The sequence below is a fragment of the Sinohyriopsis cumingii genome, chromosome 1 (genome assembly GCF_028554795.1).
Source record: "Sinohyriopsis cumingii isolate HCF-2022 chromosome 1, ASM2855479v2, whole genome shotgun sequence".
Taxonomy (NCBI): domain Eukaryota; kingdom Metazoa; phylum Mollusca; class Bivalvia; order Unionida; family Unionidae; genus Sinohyriopsis; species Sinohyriopsis cumingii.
The window spans coordinates 77,634,697-77,662,317 of NC_142961.1; the positions used below are offsets into that span (position 1 = coordinate 77,634,697).

The following is a 27,621-nucleotide window of genomic DNA, read 5'->3' on the forward strand; positions in this document are numbered from 1 at the left end:
CCCCTCCAAGACTGCCAAAGGAGCTCAGTAGCATCTTTATTCCCCGAAGACCCGTTGGTACCGAAGCTTTGGCACTCAACAAGAGATAACCACTCTTTCTCCGAGTCAACGTAATCACCGACAGCAGCAGCACCAATCAAGTGAGTAACACGACTCGACCTCCAAACTAGCACAAAAGCTACAAGAATACCAACTTCAAGACGCATCCAGACTGTCAAACACAGACAGTCAAATAGTTATATAGCTGTCAAACTGCCTGACACGGACAGCTAAAACAGACCGGATAGATCCCAACATCCAAAATCAGACATCCTTCACAAACACAGCCAAACAACTATGCAGTTGCAAAACAGCTGGCCCGAAGTTGAAAATGCAATGCCTATAGACGCGTATTATATGCGTTTTTGATGTGCGTAAATACATAAATTTGCAGTTAGCAATATTTATTATACAGCCTGATGATCTCTAAGTTTCATAAGGTCACTCTATAACAATGGCACTGGAGAAATCAGATAAGTTGTTGTTGTTGTTGTTGTAGGGTTTAACGCCATTTTTCAGCACGCGATAGGCTATACATGGCGGCCAGTATTAATGGTGGAGGAAGAACCCGGTAAAACACCGGAAAGAACCACCGACCCACGAGAAGCTACTGGCAAGCTTTCTCACATACCCACATTGGCTGAATCCTAGACTCGAACCGCCGCAGACAGTGGTGAGATGGCAGTGATCGGTAACGAAGAGCGCTTTAGACCACTCGGCCACTTGGGGCCCCAAATCAGATAAGACAATAATTGGTGATTTAGTAGATGAAGTTGCTTTTTAAGAATCAACTTGTGAATGGCAAAATCTGGAAAAAATCTGAAATGTATCATGCGTCTGAAAAGGTCGAGTAAACTTTTGAAACTTAAAATTAAACCGTTGCAAATGATTATTCTGTTATTTTTTTTTCAAACTCCATAAACAATTTATCAAGCACAAACTTTTATTTTGGCTGTTAGATAGTTTTAGTTGACTAAAGAACTGTATTTAATACCTATTTACTACTATAATACTTACACAAATATCAATTAATTGTGGGAACTAAGTAGCGGAGAAAAATAAAATATTGTGAATTCAAATAATGTCTTAACTACCAATCACACATATGTATTAAGCAAACGAGAAAAAAAGATTTTCATAAAGAAGGATCTTTGTAATTCATTCAAATAATCTGTTGCAGACAGCCATTGTAAACAAAACATACGACATAACTAATGATTTCAGAGCGATCTTCAAAGAACAAAATGAATGAAAATATACAGTCTGACGCGAAGAAATATTTTACTGCAGGAATGTTAAGGATTTGTCGGAAAAGAAAACAAATTACATTACTTTTCAGGCAAAAAAGCATATGTGTTGGATTGACTGATGAGAACTTTAACACTATAACATGGACGTATCCCACTCAGATACCTAAAGATTGAATGACCTTTCACCAAGCCTAATTCATGGAAACGGTAGCTCTTCTTACAACCGTTAAAGCAATTAAGTAACTCAACAGATCAAAATTGGGAATCAATCTATTAGGTGATATGACGAACGGATACATTGAAACTCGGCAAAGCAGTTAAAATATCGAACTTGAAAATAATTTTTTTAAAAGGGCTACCTTCGTACCTTTACCTGGGAAATATTTTTAACCTGGAAGGTAATCTCAAGTCATCGAATCATTTAGAAACTGGAAGATTTACCGAGAGAGCATTCAAAGGCTATATTTTATGAATATGATTTATATATATATATATATATATATATATATATATATATATATATATATATATATATATATATATATATATATAACAACAAACAAGATGGCATTTATAAAGTTGAAAATAACTTAAAGAAGAAAACAATTAACATGTTAAGTATGAATAAATGAAATGGAAATGATATGATGAATTGTATAACAGTTGGAAAAGAACTGAAAACAGTTTGCCATTATATAAATGATGTGCCAAAAGCACACCGCTTTGTCTAAAGCTTTATCCCAACCACATAACTCTCCTTCAGCCAATTTTTATCAATGTTTATCTATTCCGAAGACGAAGCATATCATGTAGAACGACGTTTAGGGATCATGAGAATTTTGTATTTTCCACCGATAACTAGTCTCCAGAATGTGATATACGTAGGGCAAAGCTAGTTAAAGAAGGAGATAAAACATGCATGACATACAAATTTGCTTGGATCATGAAATCATAGAAAATAAAGAAGGAACATTAACAAACATCAAAGCTAAACAACAAAATAATACACATGATAAACAAGATAAAGCGATTACTTAAGAAAGTAAATAAACGACATCAGAGAAGGAATGAAAAGAGATTGCTACGACTCTATGCTCTTAAGCAAAACAAAGTGACAGAAGCAACCCAAGCCAACAAATTTATAAAATCAACAAGTAAATTTATTTCTCCAAGTTAAAAAGTACAAATTTAAGAGGAACTTACAGGATTTTGAATAGAATCCCAAATATTCATAGATGTTCTATCCCAATTCCAAAAGTAGAGTGTTCTGAATAACTTCAAATATTGAATGTGTTGATGTGCCAATAGTATTGAATAGGTTAATATACCAACAGTCTTCATGAATCGCAATGATATAATCCAGAAGGTCTTTTAATGGTGTCACAATTTTCACAAAATAGTGTTTCAGTGCAAAATTGTGTTTGAGCACTTACTTAATGATTCCTCTCAAATTAAATCTGAACACAACAGTAAATAATTCCACAGACTGAGTTTGAAGGAGGAATGAATACTTTTTTTTTACCACAGCATTTATTTAAAACTATCAGACACAATAAAATAAATACGAATGTGGTCACAAGTTAGTATCCCAGACATTCAAAGTTTGAAAATAAGACTAGACCTTGAACTCAAATATCAGTTAACAACCTTAAAAAAATTATAAAAGTCAGGTAGACTACAACTGCTCTACCTTCAATTACAGATGTAGTTTAAGCACACAATACAAATTAAATATAGATCACATGATAACATAAAAAATATGAGGTCTATTCTGACTACATATAAAAAGATTTAAGAACAAAATACAACGTAAATAACTACAAGCTGGTATACGAGTTCTTTAGCAGAGTAATGGGTGATGAAAATCACATAGATTTTGACAAAATCATGACACTTACACTTATTAAAATTTAACACAAAGATGAAACAACAGTAATACCTTAAAACCTTTGCAGTTTTCCTGGACAGATTATTTAAAGAGGCACAAATTTAATGCATCTTTAAAACTTTAATCGCAAATCATTGGCACAGACTATTCTTAAATTGGTTGATATGAGAAGAATTTGTAAACTATAATTACTATGTGATGAAGAAAAGAAAGCATACTTTTTACACTGCACAGATACAAAGACTTTGAAAATATAAAGTTTTTCATCACTTTATTTGAAATGTTTTACTGTAATCAAAATGAAACTAAGCAAGTTTTTGGTTTGGTTTGGTACTTCACGGCACAGCAGCACGAGTAGGTTAATTATTGCCGAGCGACTAGAGTAAAGTGTCTTGGCCGAGAAAATACCACAGTAGCTGACCCAAGCAGGTCACCTATGCAAGTAAATGATACAGACAGTAATTATAAAATATTCAAGATTCAACAGAGAGAAAATGATAGAGGAAAAGTAGAAACGAAATACTAAATACAAGAGCTGCAATGAGTATATAAAACAAATTAAACAATACATTAAAATGGAATGGAGTGGAGGAAGTAAAAAGATTAGAGAAAAAAGAAAAACATATGAAAGTATAAAAACAATAAATAGTGGCTAAAACTCTTTGTACCAGAAATGCCAATCGCATATATGACGCGTTGTTTAATATTGATCTAAATATTACATTTAAAAATGAAATAATAGGTAGCAAGATGAAACATTTATCGCAGATGAATCGACAACAGATTTTCAACAACTATCTAGCACAGCACCAAATACTTGCCTAGATTCCTTTATTAAAATAAATTGGTTAACTCGTCGGAACAGATTGACATACTGAATACATTTAGCGAGACGCCATACCGAAACTCAAGTTTTCACGTGCAAACTGTAACAGGATTGAAACCGAATGAATTAATGGATTGAATGATTACGCAACGCAACGAAAGGGTATGAAAATTTATGAAACAAAAATAATGTTCACTCCATCAAATACGCAAATCGACTCGCAGACCCGTTCAGTACATATAATATGTGACTACCATACTGAACATGTTACAGATTCTCATATGTATTTAAAAAAAAAAATATAATTATGGTTCTCACAGCCACAACATGCGTAATGCAAAGAATATGATTTACAGAATCATACGATACAAATTAATAAACACGATTACGATTCACAGAATCGTATGATGCAAAATAAATTCAGTATGGTTCACACAACCATATGATATATGGTTCACACAACCATATGATACAATGTAAAATAAGCATGGTTCACACAACCAGATGCCACAAAAGTAAATTAAGTTATGTAAGGTTCAAACAAACATGTGATACAATGAAAATTAAATATGGTTCGCAACCATGTGTCCTTGTATACATTACACAACGTAATGGTCCTTATTCAGGAGTTGAGAATTTACTTCATAATTCCCCGTCCTTCTTCAGAATTATACGTCCATATTTAACAATTCCCATCATGAAACAGATACAATCGGTTGAAATGGCTTCACTGCCACACTTTTGGATAGTAGTCTCACCATCCTGGTATTTCTAGCTCATCTATCCGTCTATCCATCCATCCATACAAACAGTCCGAAAGCTGTAGTTGGGAAGCAAGAGTGTTGACACTCCCTGACAAGATATAACTGTGTCTCATATAATAATAAGCCTCCTATACATAACACACAAAAAATGCACACGACTAGGTGTAAAGTAACCGTGCACACCATGCTATATGAGTATCTCGCCGCAAGCGACCTAAGACGAGATACATGTATTGTTCAGTCACTAAAAAAAAATGTAAAAAAAATTAATTTAAAAAAATGAACCACCCTAGGTAACGCTCTATACGTCTATGAAGTCAATTAACCAAATTTTTCTTAAGGGATACCAAATTATTTTCTTGCTTAATCACTTGACAATTCGACAATTATGACTTTATGAATACAAATCACAACGTGACACGTCATTTTAGCACATTTAAATATATTATTATGAATGGCAACATCTGGTTGCCGAATTTCGTTAATGCAATTGACAGATAACGCTATACCAGAGTTAAAGAAATCAGTATATAAACGTTATGTTTATTGTCTGATGGAAAACAACTTTATGAATGAAAATTACCTTTATCCCATGACGATACATTCAAATAAAATAAAAAAAGGAAAATGGCATAAATATAGACTAATTTAATTTGATCTGCAACAATTTAGAAATTCCGGCAGATCATAATTTGAGATACTTTAAGGAAACAGGAAATACATATACTTCATCTATAGCTTACTAGAAGCAGTTATATATGTATGTTAAGGTTATGGGAGCTTACGTTTATTGTTGTTTTATCTGCTTACAAACGTCATTATGATCATGGAGCAGGTCCTGTTAAAAACTGGATAACACAGTCAGCTGATGACAAAGTCTTTGTCTCACAAGGACGAACCTTCTGGCTGGACATAATCTTTGTGTAATATATCAAAAGCATATTAAAAAATAATAGACTGGATCAAAATATGTATAATCTGTATTTTAGGATTACACGTACAAAATATATTATCTGTTACACGGTCTGTTTTAACAGTGTCATACGCTGTGAAAATGTGCATTAAACTGTTAAGTTCAGGAGAGGAAATTTAGAACACAGATGTAGTCAATATGACAAAATTTTAACATTGCATGCATAACAGACTCAAAAGTGAAAATTGAACTATCCTTCTAATGGTTACAACATAGGATACAACATCGTATGACACAGCAGTAATTTACAGAAATTCAGTGACTCGTTTAAACTTGAATTAAACACTACCGTTGTAGAAAAAAAGGCACTGTTCAAGAGGATGATACGTGTCAGTACGAAACAAACAGTAGAAGGCAAAACTAAAGACAAAGTGGGTACATAATTATACAAAGAATGATATATATTTAGTGGTTTTCTACATCAAGGACAAAATAATAAACTGAAACTGTTTCTGACAAGTACCATATTCGTCCAGATAAAATGATTGAGAAGTTATAGATAGAAACAGAATAGATAGATAGCTTGAAACAGAAACAAATGAACAACTTTGATTAGACTTGAACATCTGTTTGGCTATAGTGTTCTAAAATGTCCGAATGGCAATGTGTTTATTTTGTCTACCAAAAAAAAAAACATTCTCAAACAATGTTACTTTTTCATTCTGACGTTATAAATCTTGTAATGATAAAACCCATGTAAAGTCATTTCCTCGCAACATTTCTTGTGATTCAATAAGGACTTATAATACGTTTTGCAATATAAAATCTTTTTGATGCCACAGTATGAAAATTCCTTTACAGACATAGTTTTCTTCTTTATACCGTTTTGATTTAGTTGAACTCTCTAACAGGAAAGAAATGTAACTCATTTTTTTAACTATAGTAACTTTCTTATTTATCTGGGGGGAAAACAAGATATATTGTCTTCTGGATAATCACGAGTACAAGATAAAAAGTTTATATTTCCGTTCATCTCACTGAAAACGTTGTCTGTCTAAATATTAATCGGTATGATTCATGAATAATATCTAGCACCGTATTAATGTTGACCTCGCTGTAGTACAATTCGTAAATTAGCTAACTCAAACACTCTAAACCACCACATACTGGTTTCATTCATTTGACCATTTTTTTTTTCATACTAAGTCATCGTCGATAATTATTCAGGTGTCAAATGATAAATATTTCAAACATTATTGTTGTCATCAGTACATACCGCTAGCTGCTGTTGTTTTCCTGAAAATTTAGCCTCTTTTTCCCGAAATCGGCGCTCGCAAAAATTTGGAACAAAAACAAAGAATTGTTAGCTCTTGACTCAATTTTTTTTTATTCAGTTCAATGTTTTCAACCTAACTATAAGTAAAGGTTTTAATTTTCTGGAGTGAATATCGTACTTGTTTGATTTTTTTTAACGTACACAACAATTTCGATATTTTTGGTTATTCAATTCTTGTTAACAGTTATAAATTCTCTTGCAAGGGATATAAATGATTTTCATCTTTATTAATTTTTGGGGAGGTAATGGACAATCCTTGAAGTGGTTGCGCAAGCACAATGAAATCTCCAAATTAAAGTCTAAAATGCAACCAGTAGCATAATCATCTCTTATTTTAAACAGAGTTTTGTAACTACTCATCTAACTGTAACGTTTATAATCATCTAAATATGTTATCAGCATGTATTGTCTCATTGCTGATTCTTAAATATTAATGGTATCTAGGGACGTATGGAATGCCATTTAACTTGACATGTGGGTATCATCATGCACACGAGTGCTAACAATACGTATCGATGGCGATCTAGAAACTGTATGGACGAGTGGAGTGATTCCTCAGATGATGACGAAGGTATCATGTTGCAATGCGAATTCGCCTATGCCTCTGACGACAAGACCGATGATTACGTAAGTCATTCGTAGTCTTTTCATTTTATGTTTCCGGTATACACTGGCGGAGGCATCCTTTGCTGATCACTCCGCTTCTTACGGGCTTATCGGGGAATCGGGCTGCGTGCAACAGTTGATCGCTCCCTATGATCTCGTTTTTAGCCATCTCCTACCTGTCACGTTCGTCTAGGATAAGCTCTGGACACACGGTCATGATTGGTACTTAGCCTGGTCTCGGCCAGGACGCAGATTACTTCATACTTTCTTTCCTTGACAGCTAGTCGGCCGCTGCCTCGCGCCCCAACCAGGAACAGCATGCTACAGTTCAGGGACGGACACTCGAAGCCGCCTGCGATTAACGCAGCTATTATGGTGGTCAGGAGGTAACCCCCACCCACCATTTGCAGGATGGTCAGGGTGCCGTCCGCGCCATCGACTATCGGCACGATGGTACTTGTTAAAGCACCACCGCTGATCTGCCTCTATCTCTTATATTCTGGTGAGTCAAAAGCCTTGTGGATCGTCAAGCTTTGAGTACAGGCTAATTGTTCCTCCATTAACAGGTTGAGCAAGAACTTTAATTATTCGCCCGCGAGTGCATGACTTCTGTTGAGCCCCTTGGCGCAGATTTCCAGTGTTTCACCTTGATATCAATATTTATCATGACCATTATAGCTCACATGATGACGCAATCATTGGAATGGTTGCCGATCGGATGGCCAATGGTGAAAGCAATTGTTCCGTCGATCCCGAACTTTAACGATTTTTGGGGTGGGTGGGGGTGGGGTGGGTAGGTGTGAATATACTCTTGCTCCAGCGCTACTTTACATCACAGCTTGACGACATGATGACCATCTCTACAGCGGTTGCACATGCGGTGAGTGTCGACTTCCTCGAGCAACATACAAGACAATTAAACTAATTTTATAAGACTCAACCTGAACAAAACAAAATAAATTAAACTAATTTTATGAGACTCAACCTGAAGAGAACAAAATAAATATTAATTGGTTCAATAAATATGATAAAAGCCACTGCTAAATCCTTGCAGTCAACCCGAATGTGTGATGTAGTCCATTTACATCATGTGAGGAATACAAAGCTTTTAGGACATTATGTGCATTAAACGTCATCTTTGCCCATTTTTATATAGAATGTATGTTCTAGTATTTCATTCCGCCTTGTAATTCAAAAGCAGTTTAATTATTCTATAATGGTTACGTCGTACTTGGATTGACTATGCATGCAATATTTGGGTAATGCATGTAACGAAGATATTGATGAACATTCCAAACCGCAAATGTGTGCAACGTGTTTGATTCTAGATTTAATATTCTTGCACCATCCCCACAGTTGTTTAAAGAATCAGACTGGCTCAATATAAAAAAGAATCACTCACCACAAACTTATTTACGTGTCCAAAGATCTTCATAACGTTTCCTCTGAATAACTGAATGAAAACTTGGCATTGTTTGTTGACTCCACTTCATAACTTGTCCTCTGAATAGATGAATGAAAACTTGACACTGATTCTTGACTCTACTTCATATCACTTAAGATAACTGGACACAAACAATCTTTTTTCTCCAATTAGCAGAATCTGACTTGTCAAGAAAAATCTCCTGTTTTCAGGAGTGTTATTGTGGAATTCACTACTGTCTAATTACTAATATGGAATGGTTTAAGAATGTTTGCAACAAATACATTATACAAAGGTCTTCTAAGTGTGTAGATATGATATGTTTCCTCGGTGTGTGTGTGTGTGTGTGTGTGTGTGTGTGAGAGAGAGAGGTGAGTTCAAGCTTTTAGAAAAGTTTGTTTACTTGCTTACTTGTGTTTTCTGCTGTTTTTTATTCTGTTTTGGAGGGCATAATGAAAACTTAGTGTTTATTCTGCTAATTGTATTATCCTCTTATTATTATTATTATTATTACTAGTAGTAGTAGTAGCAGTAGTAGTAGTAGTAGTAGTAGGTGAACAACGTTTCAACGGGGTGTATGGTTGATGAATTACTTTTCAGTGGGATGTACGGTAGGAGAACATCTTTTCAAGGTGATGTACGATAGGTTAGCATCTTTACAACGCGATGTACGGTAGGTGAACCCTGTGCGTGAACATAGTTGCTACGGCATATGAATATTATTGCAATGACAAAAATGTTAAAATACAGTTGCAACGGTAAATTGTTTCGCTTCAGTGGCAACAAATTACCGTTGCGTCGACGAAATATAACGTTGCATCGATAATTGTATCCGGGCAACATTTATTTGCTTACTTTACTGATGCATTTGACGCTTTCTAATACAACATATAATTGTCTAAATATATCTAACACTAAGTGCAAAAGGTCAAGTGAATCACAGACTATTAGACGCACAAAATCGTTTTGTAATAAAATATGGTCATCCTTAAAACTGCGTATAATCAAGGTTAACCTATCCAGATTTTGCTGTCCACTTGTTTTCTTTCCAAATGCATAATACTGTCCTACATTTCAACACTTACTCAAAAGAATAAGACGTCGGACCAAAATTCCATTAAATAACCCCCTCCTTAAACATTTTGCTGATTCGATTTCCGGAATTATTCCGTCATCCCACTCCGCAACTTCTTTTAGACTGTCAAGACGGAAGTTGAGATAACATGTGCAAATTAACCTAAAAGTAAACAATGCTGTTTCTCGTTGGTCTTGGGTTGGGAGATGCTAAAGATATCACTGTAAAAGGCCTTGAAATCGTGAAAAAGGCAAAACGAGTGTACTTGGAAGCCTACACATCCATACTTACTGTTGGTAAAGACGCTCTGGTTAGTAACTTTTGTACACGTGGTTTTGTCTTATGTACAGAATTGTCTGGTGTATGGCCTCTACTGTATATTAATAAATGTATGTGTGTGTGTGCGTGTGTGTGTGTGTGTGTGAGAGAGAGAGAGAGAGAGAGAGTATTTGCTGTCATCGTACACATTACACAATGGAAGGCAGCACATAATTATCCAGATGGGGGTCTCACTAAACACTAGTCCTACATGTAAGACATAGCACATTTTGATTTTGTTGAGGTGCTATGTCTTACTATCCAAATAATGGCCTTGTATAGTGTGTTCCGATGTCGTTGACATTGGAATGAGTAATCAAAGTTTCAGGAACATCTCACACATTTGGCAGCCTATATCGACATTTTTCCACAAATTTATGTGTAATTAATATATTTACTGTGCTGTCTTTATCCTGGTGGATGAAAATATGACACTAGCAAATGGATGCATTTTCACGTTCCGTTGACATACATTTGAATTTGTTGCAATGCGATGGTAGTCGAGGTATGCCGAAGTAAGTTTAAGTAGGTTGATGTTTGGGACATGTTTCTTGAACGAAACGAAACGTTGCTTACCGTTCCAATTGGTATAATATATTTTTTATTTGTTTCGTTAAAAAATAATGTTTCAACTTTATCCGATTTCGGCATTCTCGGCTTTCATCCCTTTCCAGCCAAATGAAAAGTAGGCCAAAGAAACTTGAAAATGGGTCCATTTCTTTTGTGAGAATTTGAATTTATTAGAGAAAAGGCATCATAGTAAGTAAAGTCTGACTAAAACAATATAACCTTACTTTGTAGAAAAGCGTCATTATTTTAATTGTCAGTTGTGTGAAATTTTCCTGAAAATTTTACTTTCGTGACGATGTTAGTCGACATCAAAAATACACTACACAGCACCATTAGTTAGGCTGTAAGACCCTGACGCCCACAACATAAATATCAGCATCGGGTCTTACAGGTAGGACTAACTAAACACCCCAGGACACCCCAATACACGCCAGGACACCCGAAGACTCTCAAAAACACATCAAGACTCAATCATTTACCTACTTTAAATTTCAACAACAACACAAACAAACATAGAAACAAAAAGTGTGAATATTTAGCAATTGTTTATTTAACAGAAAAAGTAGCAAAAATCAAAGATTTGCCAAGGGAAACAACTCTCATTTCGAAGAAGAGTGTTCGGGTGCAGTAATGTGAATATTTATCAACATTTATAAATAAGCAGCAATACCACATGGGAGCAAGACATTTCGACCCCAAGAAAATTCCCTAGACATTTCGACCCCAAGACACTTACACTCCAGTCAAGGGATAATTTGCCTCCAATTCATGCATATTGAAAATAATAATTAGCACTAATATTAATTTCCACTAATCACGCCATTATTCATTGACATCTACAAATTAAAGAAGCTACCAACACATCTGTAAGTCGCCAAAAAAGATGTCAACAGTCAATTAAAATTAAAGTCACATTTATTAAGTTAATGAATGCATGCTAATCTGAATGAAAAGAAATTACATTTACTGCACACTAGAAATTTGCATTAAAAAAATCTGATTTGTTTTAGAAACAATAATTAGCACACTGCTAACGGTTATTTCCTCTAATCACATGGTTGTTCATTGATGTCTGCAATAAATTAAAAAAGGATGCAAACAGTTAATTATAACTAAAGTCACTTTTATTAAGTTAATCAATGCACAATAATTTGAATGAAAATAAAAAGGTTTGAAAATTAAACGCACCACACGCTGAAAATTTGTACAAAAGAGCCACACATGTGTGTAAATTGTGGATTAATTTATAGTAATTACAGTTTATATTGTGACATTTCGATCGGATATATTTTGGTACAATATGAACTGAAATGTGTTAATTGTTACTATAGTGTTTTATCCTTGTGTACAATATCATAATCATGTCAGGCCTCGTTAGCTTATTTTGTCTTGTAATATATGCGAGAAATGACAGTGTCGCATTTGCGATACAGGTTAGTGTAATGATTCATTATCCTTTTTTATTCTGTCAGTCTTCCTCTCTTAAATATTTATTTATTTATCTATTTCTGAATTGAACACACCAAGTAGCATAGATGTTGCTTGTAAGTTCATACATTTTAGATATAATAGTATATATATAATTATTTTTTCCCTTCAAGATTACCAACTTCATACAGTTATAGAATTTCATTATTTTTAGAACATAATGCAAATAATTAAATATTGAATCAATTAACGATTAGTAAAAACATGTTACTAATTTCAATATTTCAGGCTGACTCCAACATTGTTTGAAGTAGTTGCGAAGTATTAAATGTTTGACTTTAAATGCCAATATATCATGTTCTGTAGTTTCCAAAATTATTTCTAAATTAATTATTAATGAGCATGAAGTTGGTAGCGAAATATTCTATACAATAAATCAATACTATGATTACAGATACATGTAAATTCTTAATATCATTTAACTTTCCAAAACACAATATATATTTAATAATTAGTAGTATATAATAATAGCTTTATTAATTAGGGTGTATTTTCCATTTAGTGATTTCATGTACTTTGATTTCTATATAAGTGTAATGTTCTTGAGGACGTTTCCGAAAATCTCCGTGGTTTGCTTTTCAGATTTGCACCTCCAGACACTGTCATGTGTGTGAAAAATGTTTTTTTTTTGTTAACTGATAATTCGCGCTGTCGTAAAGAGTGATTCTATCAACCATGAAATGGTGCTGTGTCATGCTGAAAAGTTTGTGTATTAGATCTTGCGCGTGTTGTGGTTTCCAGTCAAACGAAAAGTTGTAGAATGTTATTGATGGATGCATTGTCATTAGTCAAATTCACGCGTTCAGTATTTTTGGAGCTATCTTTTTGAAAAAAATATTTATGTAGCCTTGGTTTCAGGTTATTTATAAAGTATAGTGCAAATGTCGGATGCTGTTCATTGATCACTGTTTCCAAAAGTTCTGATCAACTTTCAAAATCTATTGTAGTATTTGCGTCAGTGATGACACCGGTATCAAATATTTGGGTCTTTATTATATCACGTTCACCCTTTTCCACACATATTTTATTCTGAAGGAAGTGCCTGACATTATCTTTCAGATGTCTCGTGCAAAGATAGCGTGTAACTGAGGGGAATACAGGCTAGATTGGCTTGGTTATACTCTTCTCATCATCACTTCCAAATTCAATCATCTCAAGCACTTTTACTTCCACGGACTCAACACTTCTATCTAGCTCTGTAGCAATATGTTCCTCAAAGCTCTTGTAAGTTCTGTTAGAAGCATCTGTGTACAGAAGGACAGGATCAATACTATCGGATGATAGTTTATACTGTTTCCGACAACTCATTGATACATTATACCATCGTTTTACTCGTCAGTGCAGTTTGTTTTGTAAATGCGAAGAAAGCACGATTGCTAGAGAACTCAATAGTCAATAAATATGCATTGTTTTTGATAGTGTTGATAATGGCTTGATTTACTAAAAGTTAATTTTATATTTTCTTTATGGAAACATTGGAAAGTTATTTTGGTAAAAATAAATGTAAATTCGATAGCTCATATATATTCTTTCTGATTTCAGCTAGAAACTTGCTATATTAAATAAATTAAAAACGATGAAAATCTACCTTGTACATGTATATTCTATTACTATGCTTGTGAAAACATTAATAACTTCTAAATAAACCAGCTATGTGTGTTTCATCGTTTTTCTTCTTTTAATCAGTCTGTAATTTGGGTAATATATTTGGCATGTCTTCTGGATTTGCTATTGAGACAGAGTAATTCTTACTGAGAATTAAACGACTTGGTGGTTTGTGAGTTATTGTTGATAATTAATTGTCTGTGTGGCTGTACCAATCATTAAATGGCCTGTATAATCAGCCAGGTTAGATAAATTACATCTGATATATCAAGCACGAAATTGATGTAAAATCGAAAGGAATTACAGAGCGACTTTCCTTCACGGCTACATAAAATCAAGAGAAATCACTCGCGTGGAGCTTGTAACACTCTTTGGTTCTAAACGTCTCTGTCAAAAATGTTGATGCACGATTTAAAATTAAAATTTGTATATAAACAGTTTATAACAAAATAAATGAGAGAAGTATGGTGCATAGCCATTAAATAAGGAAATTGTTTAATAATATTATAAAATTAAAGAGATCTGATGCATAAGAGTTAGTTTTCGTAGGTTATTGGAAATAGGGACATCAATCAATACTATTAATCATTGATGGTAACAATGTCCGTATGTGTTTTTGCTTTGTTTTCGCTTCTTAGTACGTTTTTGAGAGCTTTGGTGTCAATATATGTAATATTGGGGTGTTCTTGGAGAGTCTTGGGGTGTTTAGAGAGACCGATCCAGATGGTTCTATCCCAGCGTTTTTGTTTCCTTTTTTTTTAAATAAAAAAATTCTATGTACTTAAGAATTAGTTTTTACCAGATGAAGAATGAATTTTTAAAAATTTTTTTTTACATCAAATTCAAAGCATATATAGTTGGATAGACCTTTGAAATTCTATCATTATAGTAGCAATGAAATTCTATCATTGTAGTAGAAGATGTCGTAATTTGGAAAAAGAAAAAATACCCATATATATTATACACAGGGTTGGCACCAATTTTTATGGGTGGGTGGGCATGCAATACAAATGTACAAATATTTGTCAATTGTTTCGATGACATTCCAAATATTTGCAGAAATCATAAAACAAGGAGTGAAAATCATCCATCCACCATCATATCATGACTGTAAGGATGGTAGTTCCAAAGGAATCCAGAACAAATTATTGTGAATTAAATTTAAGAAATAAATATCAGTGTGACACCATTTCCAAAGTCCAAATCACATATCATACACTGTGGTATAGTTCCTTAGTATTTAAATTGATTTTAATGATTTCAGAAAAAGATTTGTGGTATGTTGGAACAAATGATTTCTGAAATCATTAGAGTTGATAAGATTTTCCAGTTGCATTTTCATTACAAATAACAGCAGTTTTATTTGCCACTGGTGTAACATGTTTTAGAGGTTATATTGGAGACCCTTATTATTATTTATTTGGTTGGTTTTGTTGGGTTTGATACTCTTTGAAATTATTCCAATACAAACAACATAGATCTTGATCTGCCATTGCTTAATGCAATGCAAAAGCAGGGCAGTTCTTGTTTGTTGCACTATTCCTAGCAAACTGCAAAGATGCACATCTGCCAGTGTATTGTGATGGCAGATCTGGGTCTGTCAGTTTGCATTTGGACTTGTCTTATAAGCAGGTATAAATGGTCAGTAAGAACAAGTTGGGGACACAGAGCAACTTTCCTGGTCTTTGCTGTTTTGATTTCCCACAGTGATGCACATTCATGTTTTTCCTTCTAAGAAGTAATAACTAAGACTGTATACCTCAATCAGTTACCAGTGTAACTTGGATATATGAAATATTTATTATATTTAAGCGTAAACACAGGAAAAAAATCCAAAAAAGAATCTAATTTGTAATTGTCCGATGAATCCAGTGGATGATAAAGAAAGAAACATTAGTCTGCCTAAGCCTACCCCCCCCCCCCATTGTTTTGTTTGTGTTCATGAATCAGCTATGGTCAGTGGGTATCTCAAATAGTGTGTCATCAGTTTGTAATTTAGCATAAAATAAAGGGGGGTGTTGTCAGTGTAATTTAGTGTAAAATAAGGGAATGTATCATGAGTGTCTAATTTAGCGTAAAATAAGGGGATGTGTCATGGGTGTGTAATTTAGCATAAAATAAGAGGCTGTATCATCAGTGTATAATTTAGCTTCAAATAAGAGACTGTGTCATCAGGGTAATTTAGCATAAAATAAGAGACTTTATCATCAGTGTAATTTAGCATAAATAAGGGGATGTGTCATGGGTATGTAATTTAGCATAAAATAAGAGGCTGTATCATCAGTGTATAATTTAGCATAAAATAAGGGGATGTGTCATGGGTGTGTAATTTAGCATGTGTCATGTGTGTATAATTTAGCATAAAATAAGAGATTTTTCATCATGTAATTTAGTATAAATAAGGGGATGTGTAATCAGTATGTAATTTAGCATAAAATAAGAGTTTTATAGACATCTTTGGTCACATCAGAAACTATTCAGAAATGACTTGATTTTAAGATGCAATAAACTTTTAGAAATTTTGAAGGATATCACCTTAGCAAAAAGTTTTTGTAATAGGAATTAAGTTGTAAGATAAATTCTCCATCATCTTTTTGTGAATACATTACATTTATAAACTTCATGAAACTTGAGTGATAGTAAATATCCTGGTATACATGAGGTTATAAACTGAAAAAGTAAATAATAAAGTATTATGACTGTGACATTATGTTCAGTTGGTGAAAGAAAAGTTCTACATAGATGATGAGGTTTATTGTTTGTTTTTCCTTCACAGGAAGAATTCTATGGCCGTGATGTGATTTTGGCAGATCGAGACATGGTAGAAAGTGACTCTGGTATGACCTTTTCAGATTAGTCAAATGGCATTTTCTTTTATTAACTGTAGTCTTTTTCTATTATGTTACTAAATATTGAATAACTGTCAGAGATCTCAGAAACGCTTAATTACGCGTATTTGGATGCCAATGTTTGATCTGGGATGCAGAAAATCACTTAGGCGGGAGTCCTCCGTACGCATGTAATAGGTGTGCGTCAAAATTCAAAGACTTGCCAGTCCTGCTTCAGCCACCTGCTTTGTGGGAAAATGTGCTGATCGGTTAGCTGTGCTGATATTTACAATGACTAAATTCAGTGACTGAAAGACCCCTTGATGTACATACATGTTGCCATTATAAGAGTACATTAAAAAAGAACATGAAGCAATAGTTGGGTGGCAATTTCAAAGGCTTTGACTGGCGCCTGGGTGGGAAAAAATGTACTGATATTTACAGTGCTTGAATTTAGAGTCAGAAAGACCCAGAGATGTACATGTGGTCATTTATAAAAGTACATCAAATAAACAACTTTAGCTTTCATTATTGTTTTCATTTTCGAATGTATTGGAATAAGTAGTGCACGAGGATCAAGACATGTTGAGACTTAGACAAAATGCCTTTGGTAAATTTGGATAAGTATGTTGGGGTTAAACGGCAAACTTACGAAGATTGTAACAAGATTCAGAAGAGGGCTAAGCTGCTAGAATTGATAGTTCGGATTGGACACTAGCTATGTGTAAGAAAGTGTGTGATGCCTAGCCTAGTGTTTGGAATAAATCCTTGCTTGGATTGGCAAAATTCAGTATCACTCTGATGGACAAACAAGAGCTATTTAAGAGGTACATTGACTGACCATACCCTTTTTAAAATGCTCCTGGCCTTAGCCCAGTTAGTTCTAGTGTTGTAGGGAAATGTATTCACCAATAAATCAATAGCTAGGCCTAGTTTTTATATCCATTACGTTGACAGACAAACTCTTGCCCATTCACAAGCATATGTTTTGATAGCTGATTGACCATTAACCCTCTTCCGAGTAAGGTAGCAACCATCAATTTCCTGCATGATATCATTTGATGATAAAACATACAAGCATGTATTTTAAGATCAGAATCAGTGATCTGGATATATATTAACTGCCTCTTGTACACCATTTCATTATAAAAAATAGTTTGAAACGTAAGTGAACCAGTAGGCCTTACGGGAAATAATAGTGGACTTCGTTAAGTCTGGTATGTACCAGTTTATTAGATTGTCCGTTTTCGTAATTCATCGGGCAAATATTTTCAGAAAAATATACAAATCATTGAAAGCAAAGACAAGGTATTATTTTTTAAAGATTTAACTTTAAACTGCAAATTATGTAAGATAGGTCAGAAACTTAGAGAACAATGCTATGTCATGGAATTCACGAGATGAGCTTTAAGGTCTAAGCTATTTTCCGACTTGACACATATTTGCGAAAATACGGGAAAAAAACAGCAATCAGATACTATTTAACCATTGCCTAAAATTACTACAAGGACGTAGACAAATAAATAAACCATAAATTTGCAATCCTGCCAATGGACTGCTGTAATGAAGCTATATTAAAGTGAGTGATTACATTACGAAAACCTCTCCATTTAAACAAAAATGCACTCTTGTCTGTGTTGATTCTGTAGGAAAGAAGGGACTGCAACTTTTGATGGTGGGACTCCTATTTTTACCAAAATGGGAGTCCTGGACTCCCAGTTTTAAAATCCTAGCGAGACCTCTGACTTGTTTCCTGTTTTAATTGATGTATCATTCTAGGCAAGCTTATTTATTGCTTATCTCCAGACTTTTCTAAGAAAATGTTGGTATGGATGAATTGCGTTTTTGCAGCTCTTGGCATTATGCGTTAGTCCATTTTTGCATAGCACTTGAAAAATCCATTCTTTGGCTGTCCTGGCTTAGTTTAATTTTAATATTTTTTTTTGTCAAGTAAAATTTTTGTTATTTACCCAGAATTGTATTTAAGATACAAGGGAAATAATGGATTTTATGCCTGTTTCACAAAGTCTCCATCTTTTGGCAAGTGTAGTTTTCAGATTATTCAAGCCCCGATGCATAGTTAAATTTGAGATGTAGTAGTCTATTTTTCTCATTTTTCATGCACATTATTGAGAGGCATTTCATAGTGTTTGGACATGTTTGGAAGTTGCTGCTAGTTGTGAAAATAGTGCTGAGATTGTGATCCATACCATTAGCGGTTGAGTAAGGAGATTATGGGACAATAGATAATTTTATCCTACTTATGAATAGTGGGGTACAGAACTCACTTTTCCGGCAGTAGCAACATTAAGGTTGTGTTAAAGATTTTAAAAATTCACATTTTTTTTTACAATAGTAGCAGCAATAAGCTGCATCTTTGTTAGAATATTACTGTATGCCTAATGTTTACACGATACCTTATAGTACCTATCTTGCCTGCATTAACAAAATCATAACACCATTCACAAACTCCAATTTTTGCATCGTAATAATCATTGAATAACGTAAAAAAGTATGGAGACAATGCTTGTCTTTTCTAAAATATTGATGTATTTTATAATCATATTCTTTTCATGTATTAACAGTGTAATATCTCAGCAGTTCAAGTATGCCTGGGATTAGCCGATACCAGTATTTTTGCTTGATAGTTTTGTTAATTCTAATGAATAGACCAGAAAAGGATATGGGAAGGTCTGTTGTCTGTTGTTTATCCGTCCATTAGCTACTTCTCCTAAATTATATGGAGAATTGCCACAAAATTTTATGTACACATTCATCCCAAAGTCTAGTTGGTCTGCAATGAAAATGGTGCTGTTTGAATATCCAGTAAGGCCAGCATGGCAGCCATTTTGATAATCATGTTATCGCAACTTCTCTTGATGGTCATATCAACATGAAGGACCTCTTATAATGTCCAGTTGGTCATAGTTGAAAATTTTGCTTTTTTGACATCCAATATGGTTAGCCACCGCAGCCATCTAGTAAATCTTACTGCTACTCCTCCTGAATGGGAAGTCATATCAACATATGTCATTTTCACTGGTGCCTAGATGATCCTAAATCAGAATTATGCAAATCTGACATCAATATGGTCACCACAATGACCGTCTTGAAAATCTTGTTATTGCTTTTAATAGCTGGAAAGTCATAACATTGGCTTTTGATCAGAAGGCTATCATCTCTTCTTGGTCCTAAATGAAAATGGAGCCAATCTGACCTCAGATGTGGCCATATATATCTTTATATATATATATATATATATATATATATATATATATATATATATACACACACATTGCAGAAAAAAATACCATTATTAGCTAATCTGGTGCATACCTTTGTAGATGTTTCTTCAGAGACATACCTGACACCAGTATAATCTACTGAACACTGTATTCATTACGGATAAAAGGTTAAAAATGCATTTTCAGACTGTCCTACAGATTCCATTGTTTAGTTGGCTAGCGAAAAGTTACTGACCAAACATATGTCAGTATTTTGAGTTTAGTCTGAACATGAAAATAGTTTAATCAGATATGCCTCAGAACCAAAAACCATGACAACATTATGACAAATTGACAGTAAGTAGAATGTTGCTTTAGTTCTTTTTGTGGGTTGGTTATATATTATACCTTTCCTTTGTTTCCATTTTAGATTCAATATTACAAGATTCCAAAAATGAAGATATTGCTTTCCTAGTGGTTGGAGATCCATTTGGGTAATTTGTTTTCTTGCTGTCTATGGCCATATCAGTTTCAACAGAAGAACATTTCTCAGTAAAATGCTAAACATGTCACGATACACTTATCTGACTGCCATTTATCTGTTAGTTCAATACCAGAGTTTGTATACAGATAATTTGGTGGATGTAAATAAAATTTGTTTATCGCATAGTCTGGTTCAGAATAAAATAATGGCCCATTCATGCTGTTAGGAAGAGAATATTAAAGTCCTACTTGATGCATGTAAGTCAGAACCTGCTGTAAACAAAATAGGCCCAGATATGCCATCACATTATGTGATGGTGAATGTAGATCTATGTGGTTTGTGAAGACAGTGATTAGAATAAGTAGCTTAGACCCAGATATGCCATCACATTATGTGATGGTGAATGTGGATCTACGTGGTTTGTGAAGACAGTGAAGTAGCTTAGACCAAGATGTGCAATCACAATGTGATGGGATATCACGGTCTATATTGTTTCTAATTATATCATGTATGCATATATACACACTAGATAAGGTGCTCTAATATACAACTGTTAGTTTTTAGATGTCATTATTTTCTTGTTTTGGGAATGCTCTTTTGCACACTTCATTTTTACATGTTTAGGACTTTACATTTATTTGGCACCATATAGCCATTGTTGTGCTGATGTAATGTTACTTGGATATACATACATCTTTGTTATGTGTCATTAATAATTACTCTTGCTTGTGAACAAAAATGGTTGTTTTGAAAATGTGTACAGCAGCTAAAGATCTCATTTAGTAGTTCACTTGACTACCTAGATTAAACATGGTAACTTGGATCCATTACACTGCAGGGCTTGTTGCCAAATGCGAAAGAATTTTGGAAGTGGTCTTTTTTTTTAGTGAATGGTGAAAGTTGTTGGCAACAAGTTTATATAAAATAGATGTTTACATTTTCTTTGATATAAGTGATTTGGGCCACTTAATACCTGTTTTCACTATCTGAGGCAGTCAGTGGATCATGTCAGTAGATGATGAATAAGACGTTATTTGAACATGATTGCAGCTAACTGCAAGCTGTCAGTCAGTTTTGAGAAGCAGTTAAATCTGATTAGTAGGAAATAAGGAATGAGCGGGGACATATACTCTGTTGTTCAACAGGTTGGCAAAAGATTCATTGTCATTTGTACATGTTGTTAATTTATGTTTCTTGCAAACTGAGTGTGAGACACACTTAGGACTTCTTAGCATTTTGGGGATTATTTACTTAGATAACATGTTTTTGTGGTCTGAGCTTAAATGGGTAATACAGTATGCCACTACAATGATGCCAATCATTGACTGTAAAGGGCCAGAGTCGCTTATATCAATGAAAAATTAAAAATTTACTTATGAAACAAGTCTTCATCAAGCACAAAGAATATGGCTGATCTAGTTCTGAAAAACAAAGATTTATATCCAGCTGCATCTGAGGCAGCTACCAGGTTACTTGTCCCTATTTATACTGCAGACTGTGAAGGGGATTAAATCGCCAGAATCTGCCAGCAATCAAAACAAACTTAATTCTATGGGTATATTTACTCTGAAAAATTTAATGAGAATTTCTATTGATGGGCCCAGCGTTGAGAATTTGGATTTCAGGAAGACATTTAAGAAATGATCTGGGAAACAAGTGAAGCATATTTTGATGGAGTGACAGTGACATTGTTTACAAAGACTAAGCAGTATTTTGTATTTTCAGCTAAAAAGAAACATTCTTATTCATTCTTTCTTTGCATATGCTATACATTGAACTTCATGTATATAGGGGCCTTGAGTGGCCAAGTGGTCTAATGCGCTTTCTGTTACGGATCACTGCCATCTCACCTCTGTCTACATGGGTTCAGGTCTCAGATTTGGCCAATGTGGGTATGTGAGAAAGCTTGCCAGTAGCTTCTCGTGGGTTGGTGGTTCTTTCCGGGGGTTTCCCGGGTTCTTCCTCCACCGTTAATACTGGCCGCCATGTATAGCCTATAGTGTGCTGAAAAATGGCGTTAAACCCTACTACAACAACAACATCATGTGTATATAATGGTATTGTTATACTTATTAATAATTATTCTTGCACTTTGAAATGTAATAAAAACATGTAAAACTATTTTGTCATGTTTATGTAAACTAAAAATTGGGCCAATCTCTTATTAGGCACATATTTAAGTCTCAGCATCATGGCATAAAATGGCTCTTATAGCTGAAAAGTGGATCCAAATTTTTTAATTTGGCAAATTTCATGGCACCAAGAAATATATTTCCAAGGGAGGCCCTGCATAGGGGATGTCTTGGGCATCATGATATGGAATTTTCAGGACTCTACTGTTAGTAGGACACATTTTATGTACAGGATTTTAGTCAGATGAATGAGACTAAACAGTAAGTTAGATAAACGGAGTCACAGAGTAGTCTTGTCAGTCTGACACATTTCATGGACAGGGTTTTAGTGCGATAAACAGTAAGTCACATAAACACACAAATAGTCACAGAGTAGTCATGTTAGTTTGACACATTTCATGGACAGGGTTATAGTGGGATAAACAGTAAGTCAGTTAAACACACAGAGTCACAGAGTAGTCATATTAGTTTGACACATTTCATGGACAGGGTTATATTGGGATAAACAGTCAGGTAAACACACAGAGTCACAGAGTAGTCGTGTTAGTTTGACACATTTCACGGACAGGGTTACAGTGGGATAAACATTAAGTCAGGTAAACACACAGAGTCACAGAGTAGTCATGTTAGTTTGACATATTTCATGGACAGGGTTTTAGTGGGATAAACAGTAAGGCACATAAACACACAGAGTAGTCCTGTCAGTCTGACACATTTCATGGACACGGTTTTAGTGGGATAAATAGTAAGGCAGGTAAACACACAGAGACACAGAGTAGTCGTGTTAGTTTGACACATTTCATGGACAAGATTATAGTAGGATAAACAGCAGGTCAGATAAACACACAAATAAGAGTCACAGAGACTTAAGATGATTTATGTTGTTCTACTATACTGAACTCAATACTCATTCTTAATACATTTGATCAAATGTTGGCATACCATTTTGCGAGTTAGAGAATAAGTTATGGTAATTCTGTAAAAATGAGTTTACAGTTTTTGTTGATTTGCTGAAGCTAAGTAGAAATTAAAAGTGGTTATATATTGTATGTTAATATGTGATTTAACTTTCCTAGGGTTATCAGTAACCTAGGACTCTGGCTGTTTCATGCATAAACTTCAGATTTCACTCATGGAAATCACATTCTGTGGATCAATTTGTACATGAAAATATTTCATGATGCATCTAAATTAAATGTATTAATATAAAAATCATCAAACACTAGAAGTATATAAAAAGTAGTCACATGATCTTAAACTAGTGAAAGAAGTGTCAACAATAGTCCAAGGTCATGGTTCCAGTTCATCTGTCAACTTGACATGTCAACAATAGTCCAAGGTCATGGTTCCAGTTCATCTGTCAACTTGACATGTCAACAATAGTCCAAGGTCATGGTTCCAGTTCATCTGTCAACTTGACATGTCAACAATAGGCTAATGTCATTGTTCCAGTTCACAGCCTACTTGACATACCAACAAAAGTTCATAGTTCTAGTTCAACTCTACCTACTGTACTGGACATACCAACAATAGTCTAAGTTCATAGTTATAGTTCAACTCTGCCTACTTGACATGTCAACATTTTTCAGATTGTGAGTCCACTTGCTAGCTGGCAAATTAAAAAGTTTTGATAAGATGTTGTCTTAAAATCAGTTTTATCGGAATAATGACATGCACTGGTAATAAAGAATTCACTTAGAATTGAAACAGAGAATGATCTAATTTAGCATTTATTGTACATTTAAATTTCTATATTGCCATGAGATTGGATGAATATTCTGGCTAATTATCTCATTCCTGAGGAAGGCATTGAAAAAGATGGTAAGCAGTCTGACTACAGTTGTGGTATTTATCAGATGCAATGTGCAGCTCCAATCCTAATGGTCCCAGCTAACGAAAAATATGGAAATTAGTCTTTCAATCAATCATTTAACAAATCAGTCAATTAGGGATTGTTTACACATTTCAGTGAAATGTGCAAATGGATTAGTAGGGCATAAGTTTACCACAAATGTACAGATTTCAGGGAAATGTACAAATGGATTAGTAGGGCATAGGTTTACCACATATGTACAGATTTCAGTGAAATGTACAAATGGATTAGTAGGAACTAGGTTTACAATAAATGTACACATTTCAGTGTGATCTGGAGCAGTATTAGTATAGACTAATATAAATATAGCCCTTAGAGAACACACACACACACACACACACACACACACACACACACACACACACATATATATATATATATATATATATATATATATATATATATATTCAGTTTATATTATGATTTGTCAGACTGTTGGGTTAGTTATTGCAATAAAAGAGATTAATTTAGTGTGTAGTGTACAGTTCTATGTAAATTGCACCTTTGCAGCAGCTGTGACAGCTAAAATTAATTCAGATTCAGAAATGTTATTGTGTCTTACTATATTGCAGTTTGATTGGATTATACATTTTCTCAACATCACTGGAGCCCTTGCCTTTATTTTGAAACTAGCACCAAAAGGCAGCATGTATTAGATTACAACAAATATAACATAATGTATTCAGAGCTTTAAAAAGGAATAATTACAACAAGAGGAGAGAGAGCGAGCATAGTGGTATTCCTTTAAGTTCAATTTAAAAATCTACCTTTACTATAACTTTTCATCATGTTTGTTGTATTTGTTACAATAAATCCATTATCCTTTGGATGGAGTTAAATCTTCGAGTTGTGGTAAAGTATCCACTGATATAACAAGGATCGATTGCATGGCCTGAAAAGTCTTACACTAGCTTAATTACTGTCCCTCACATTAAAAGCATACATTTTCCAAAACCATTTCCATGATAACAATTTTGATTATTTTAGAGATTAACTCTACAAAGATCATTTCGAATTTAAATTTGTTTATTTTATAAAAACAAGTTCTCCCACAGTTAATGTCACTGATGATGGCTACTTTGGTAGAAGTACTCTTGGTGATTAAATTTATATAGTTATTCTTGATGAATCAGATCACAAAAGTACTCTTGTTGCATTAATTTATATAGTTGCTCTTGTTGACTCAGATGACAGAAGTACTCTGGATGCCTCAGTTTATATAGTTACTCTTGATGACTCAGATTACAGAAGTACTCTGGATGCTTTTATTTAGCTACTCGATGTCTCAGATTGCAGAAGTACACTTGAATGCTCAAGTGAAAGAAGTACTGTGCTTCAGATGATAGAATCGCTTTTGATTGTGCAGTTGATAGAAATACTCTTGCTGGCTTATTTAATAGATGTACTCTTAATAGCTCAGTTAATAGAAGTACTCTTGCTGACATATTTGATAGATGTGTACTCTATTTCAGTTGACAGATTCATACTCAGTGGTTTAGTTGATAGAAGCACACTCATTGGTTCAGTTGATAGAAGCACGCTCAATGGTTCAGTTGACAGAATCATACTCAATGGTTCAGTTGACAGCAGAATCATACTCAATGGTTCAGTTGACAGAAACATACTCAATGGTTCAGTTGATAGAAACACACTCAATGGTTCAGTTGACAGAATCATACTCAATGGTTCAGTTGACAGAATCATACTCATTGGTTCAGTTGATAGAAGCATACTCATTGGCTTAGTTGACAGAAGCACTCAGTGGTTCAGTTGATATATTGTAGATAGCTCAGATGACAGAAGTACTGTTGAGATGGAGGAAAGTGAAAAACGGGAAGAAAACTATGAATAGTGAATGTGGGACCCATAAAATTACACATATTAGATTGGGAGGACAAACATGGAATTACAAAGATTGCAAAGTGAGTGTTTTACTACCACTCTCTCCATGCAATGTTGAACTAAGTATCTTTTATTTGTAGTGCCACAACCCACACGGATCTGGTGCTGCGAGCCAGGAAGAAGGGGATCCAGTACAGGGTGGTTCATAATGCCTCCATCCTGAATGCTGTGGGATGTTGTGGGCTTCAGGTATATACATCATATCAGCTTCCATTTTTCACAGATTCTATGAATAATAGACACATTGTGACGCATAAATTTGTCTTTGAAGTGGGATCTTTCAAGTTCACACAGATAATGCCAATATGCCAGTAAATATACCATTACTAACAGTATACAAAACTTGAATGACTTTTCGGGAGAAAAAACTGAAAATAGAATATGAATAAATTTGACAGAAAGCATCCTGGCATGAAGGACTTTTAAGTTTGTACTAATGATGTCTATCTGCCATCAAATATAGTAACCATTACTAAAACAGAAAATCTTTAAATGACTGTCTCAAAAACTGCTCAACAGAATTTGACCAAAGTTGACTGACAGCACCCTGTTATGAATGGTTTTCAGTGTATATAAATGATTCCAATCTGCCATCAACTTTGTCCACCATTACTAAAATTGAAAAATATTTTCCCAGCTTTTGAAATGCTGCTGAAAAGAATTTGAAGAAAAGCTTTTTGGCATAAAAATACTTTCAATCTTGTACAAATGATGCTGATTTGCCATCGGTTGCCATGACTAAAAATAGATAAACCCTGTAACGATTTCATCTCAAGCACCAATCAATAGACTTAGATCAAATCTGAGCAAAGTAACACAGCAGAAAGAGCTTTCAATTTTTGTTATAAGAAATGATGCTAATCCACTTTGAAGTATGCTAACTGTTACTATAAATATAAAAGCCTAGAAACAGCATTTCAAAAACTATGTGATAGAATTTGATTAACTTTGACAGAAGGCATCATGTCATGAAAGTCTTTAAATATTGGACAAAGGATACTGATGTGCCTTCAGATATGGGTGAAGAAAAAAATAGAGAGAACATGGAAATAGTTTTTTTTCTGACATAGGCAGCAC

The 27,621-nt window shown here is 34.2% G+C and overlaps 1 protein-coding gene across 1 annotated transcript in view; it reads left to right on the plus strand.

Moving 5' to 3' along the window:
• Positions 1–10,226: 10,226 nt before the first annotated feature.
• The window catches only part of LOC149807168 (diphthine methyl ester synthase-like), a 29,564-nt gene continuing 12,169 nt past the window's right edge, over positions 10,227–27,621 (plus strand). The window contains exons 1-4 of the mRNA XM_089963001.1: positions 10,227–10,430; positions 16,878–16,938; positions 20,584–20,647; positions 26,625–26,733. Coding sequence (XP_089819127.1) covers positions 10,296–10,430; positions 16,878–16,938; positions 20,584–20,647; positions 26,625–26,733 — 369 coding nt within the window. The 5' untranslated portion in view covers positions 10,227–10,295. The remainder of the gene's footprint in view (positions 10,431–16,877; positions 16,939–20,583; positions 20,648–26,624; positions 26,734–27,621) is intronic.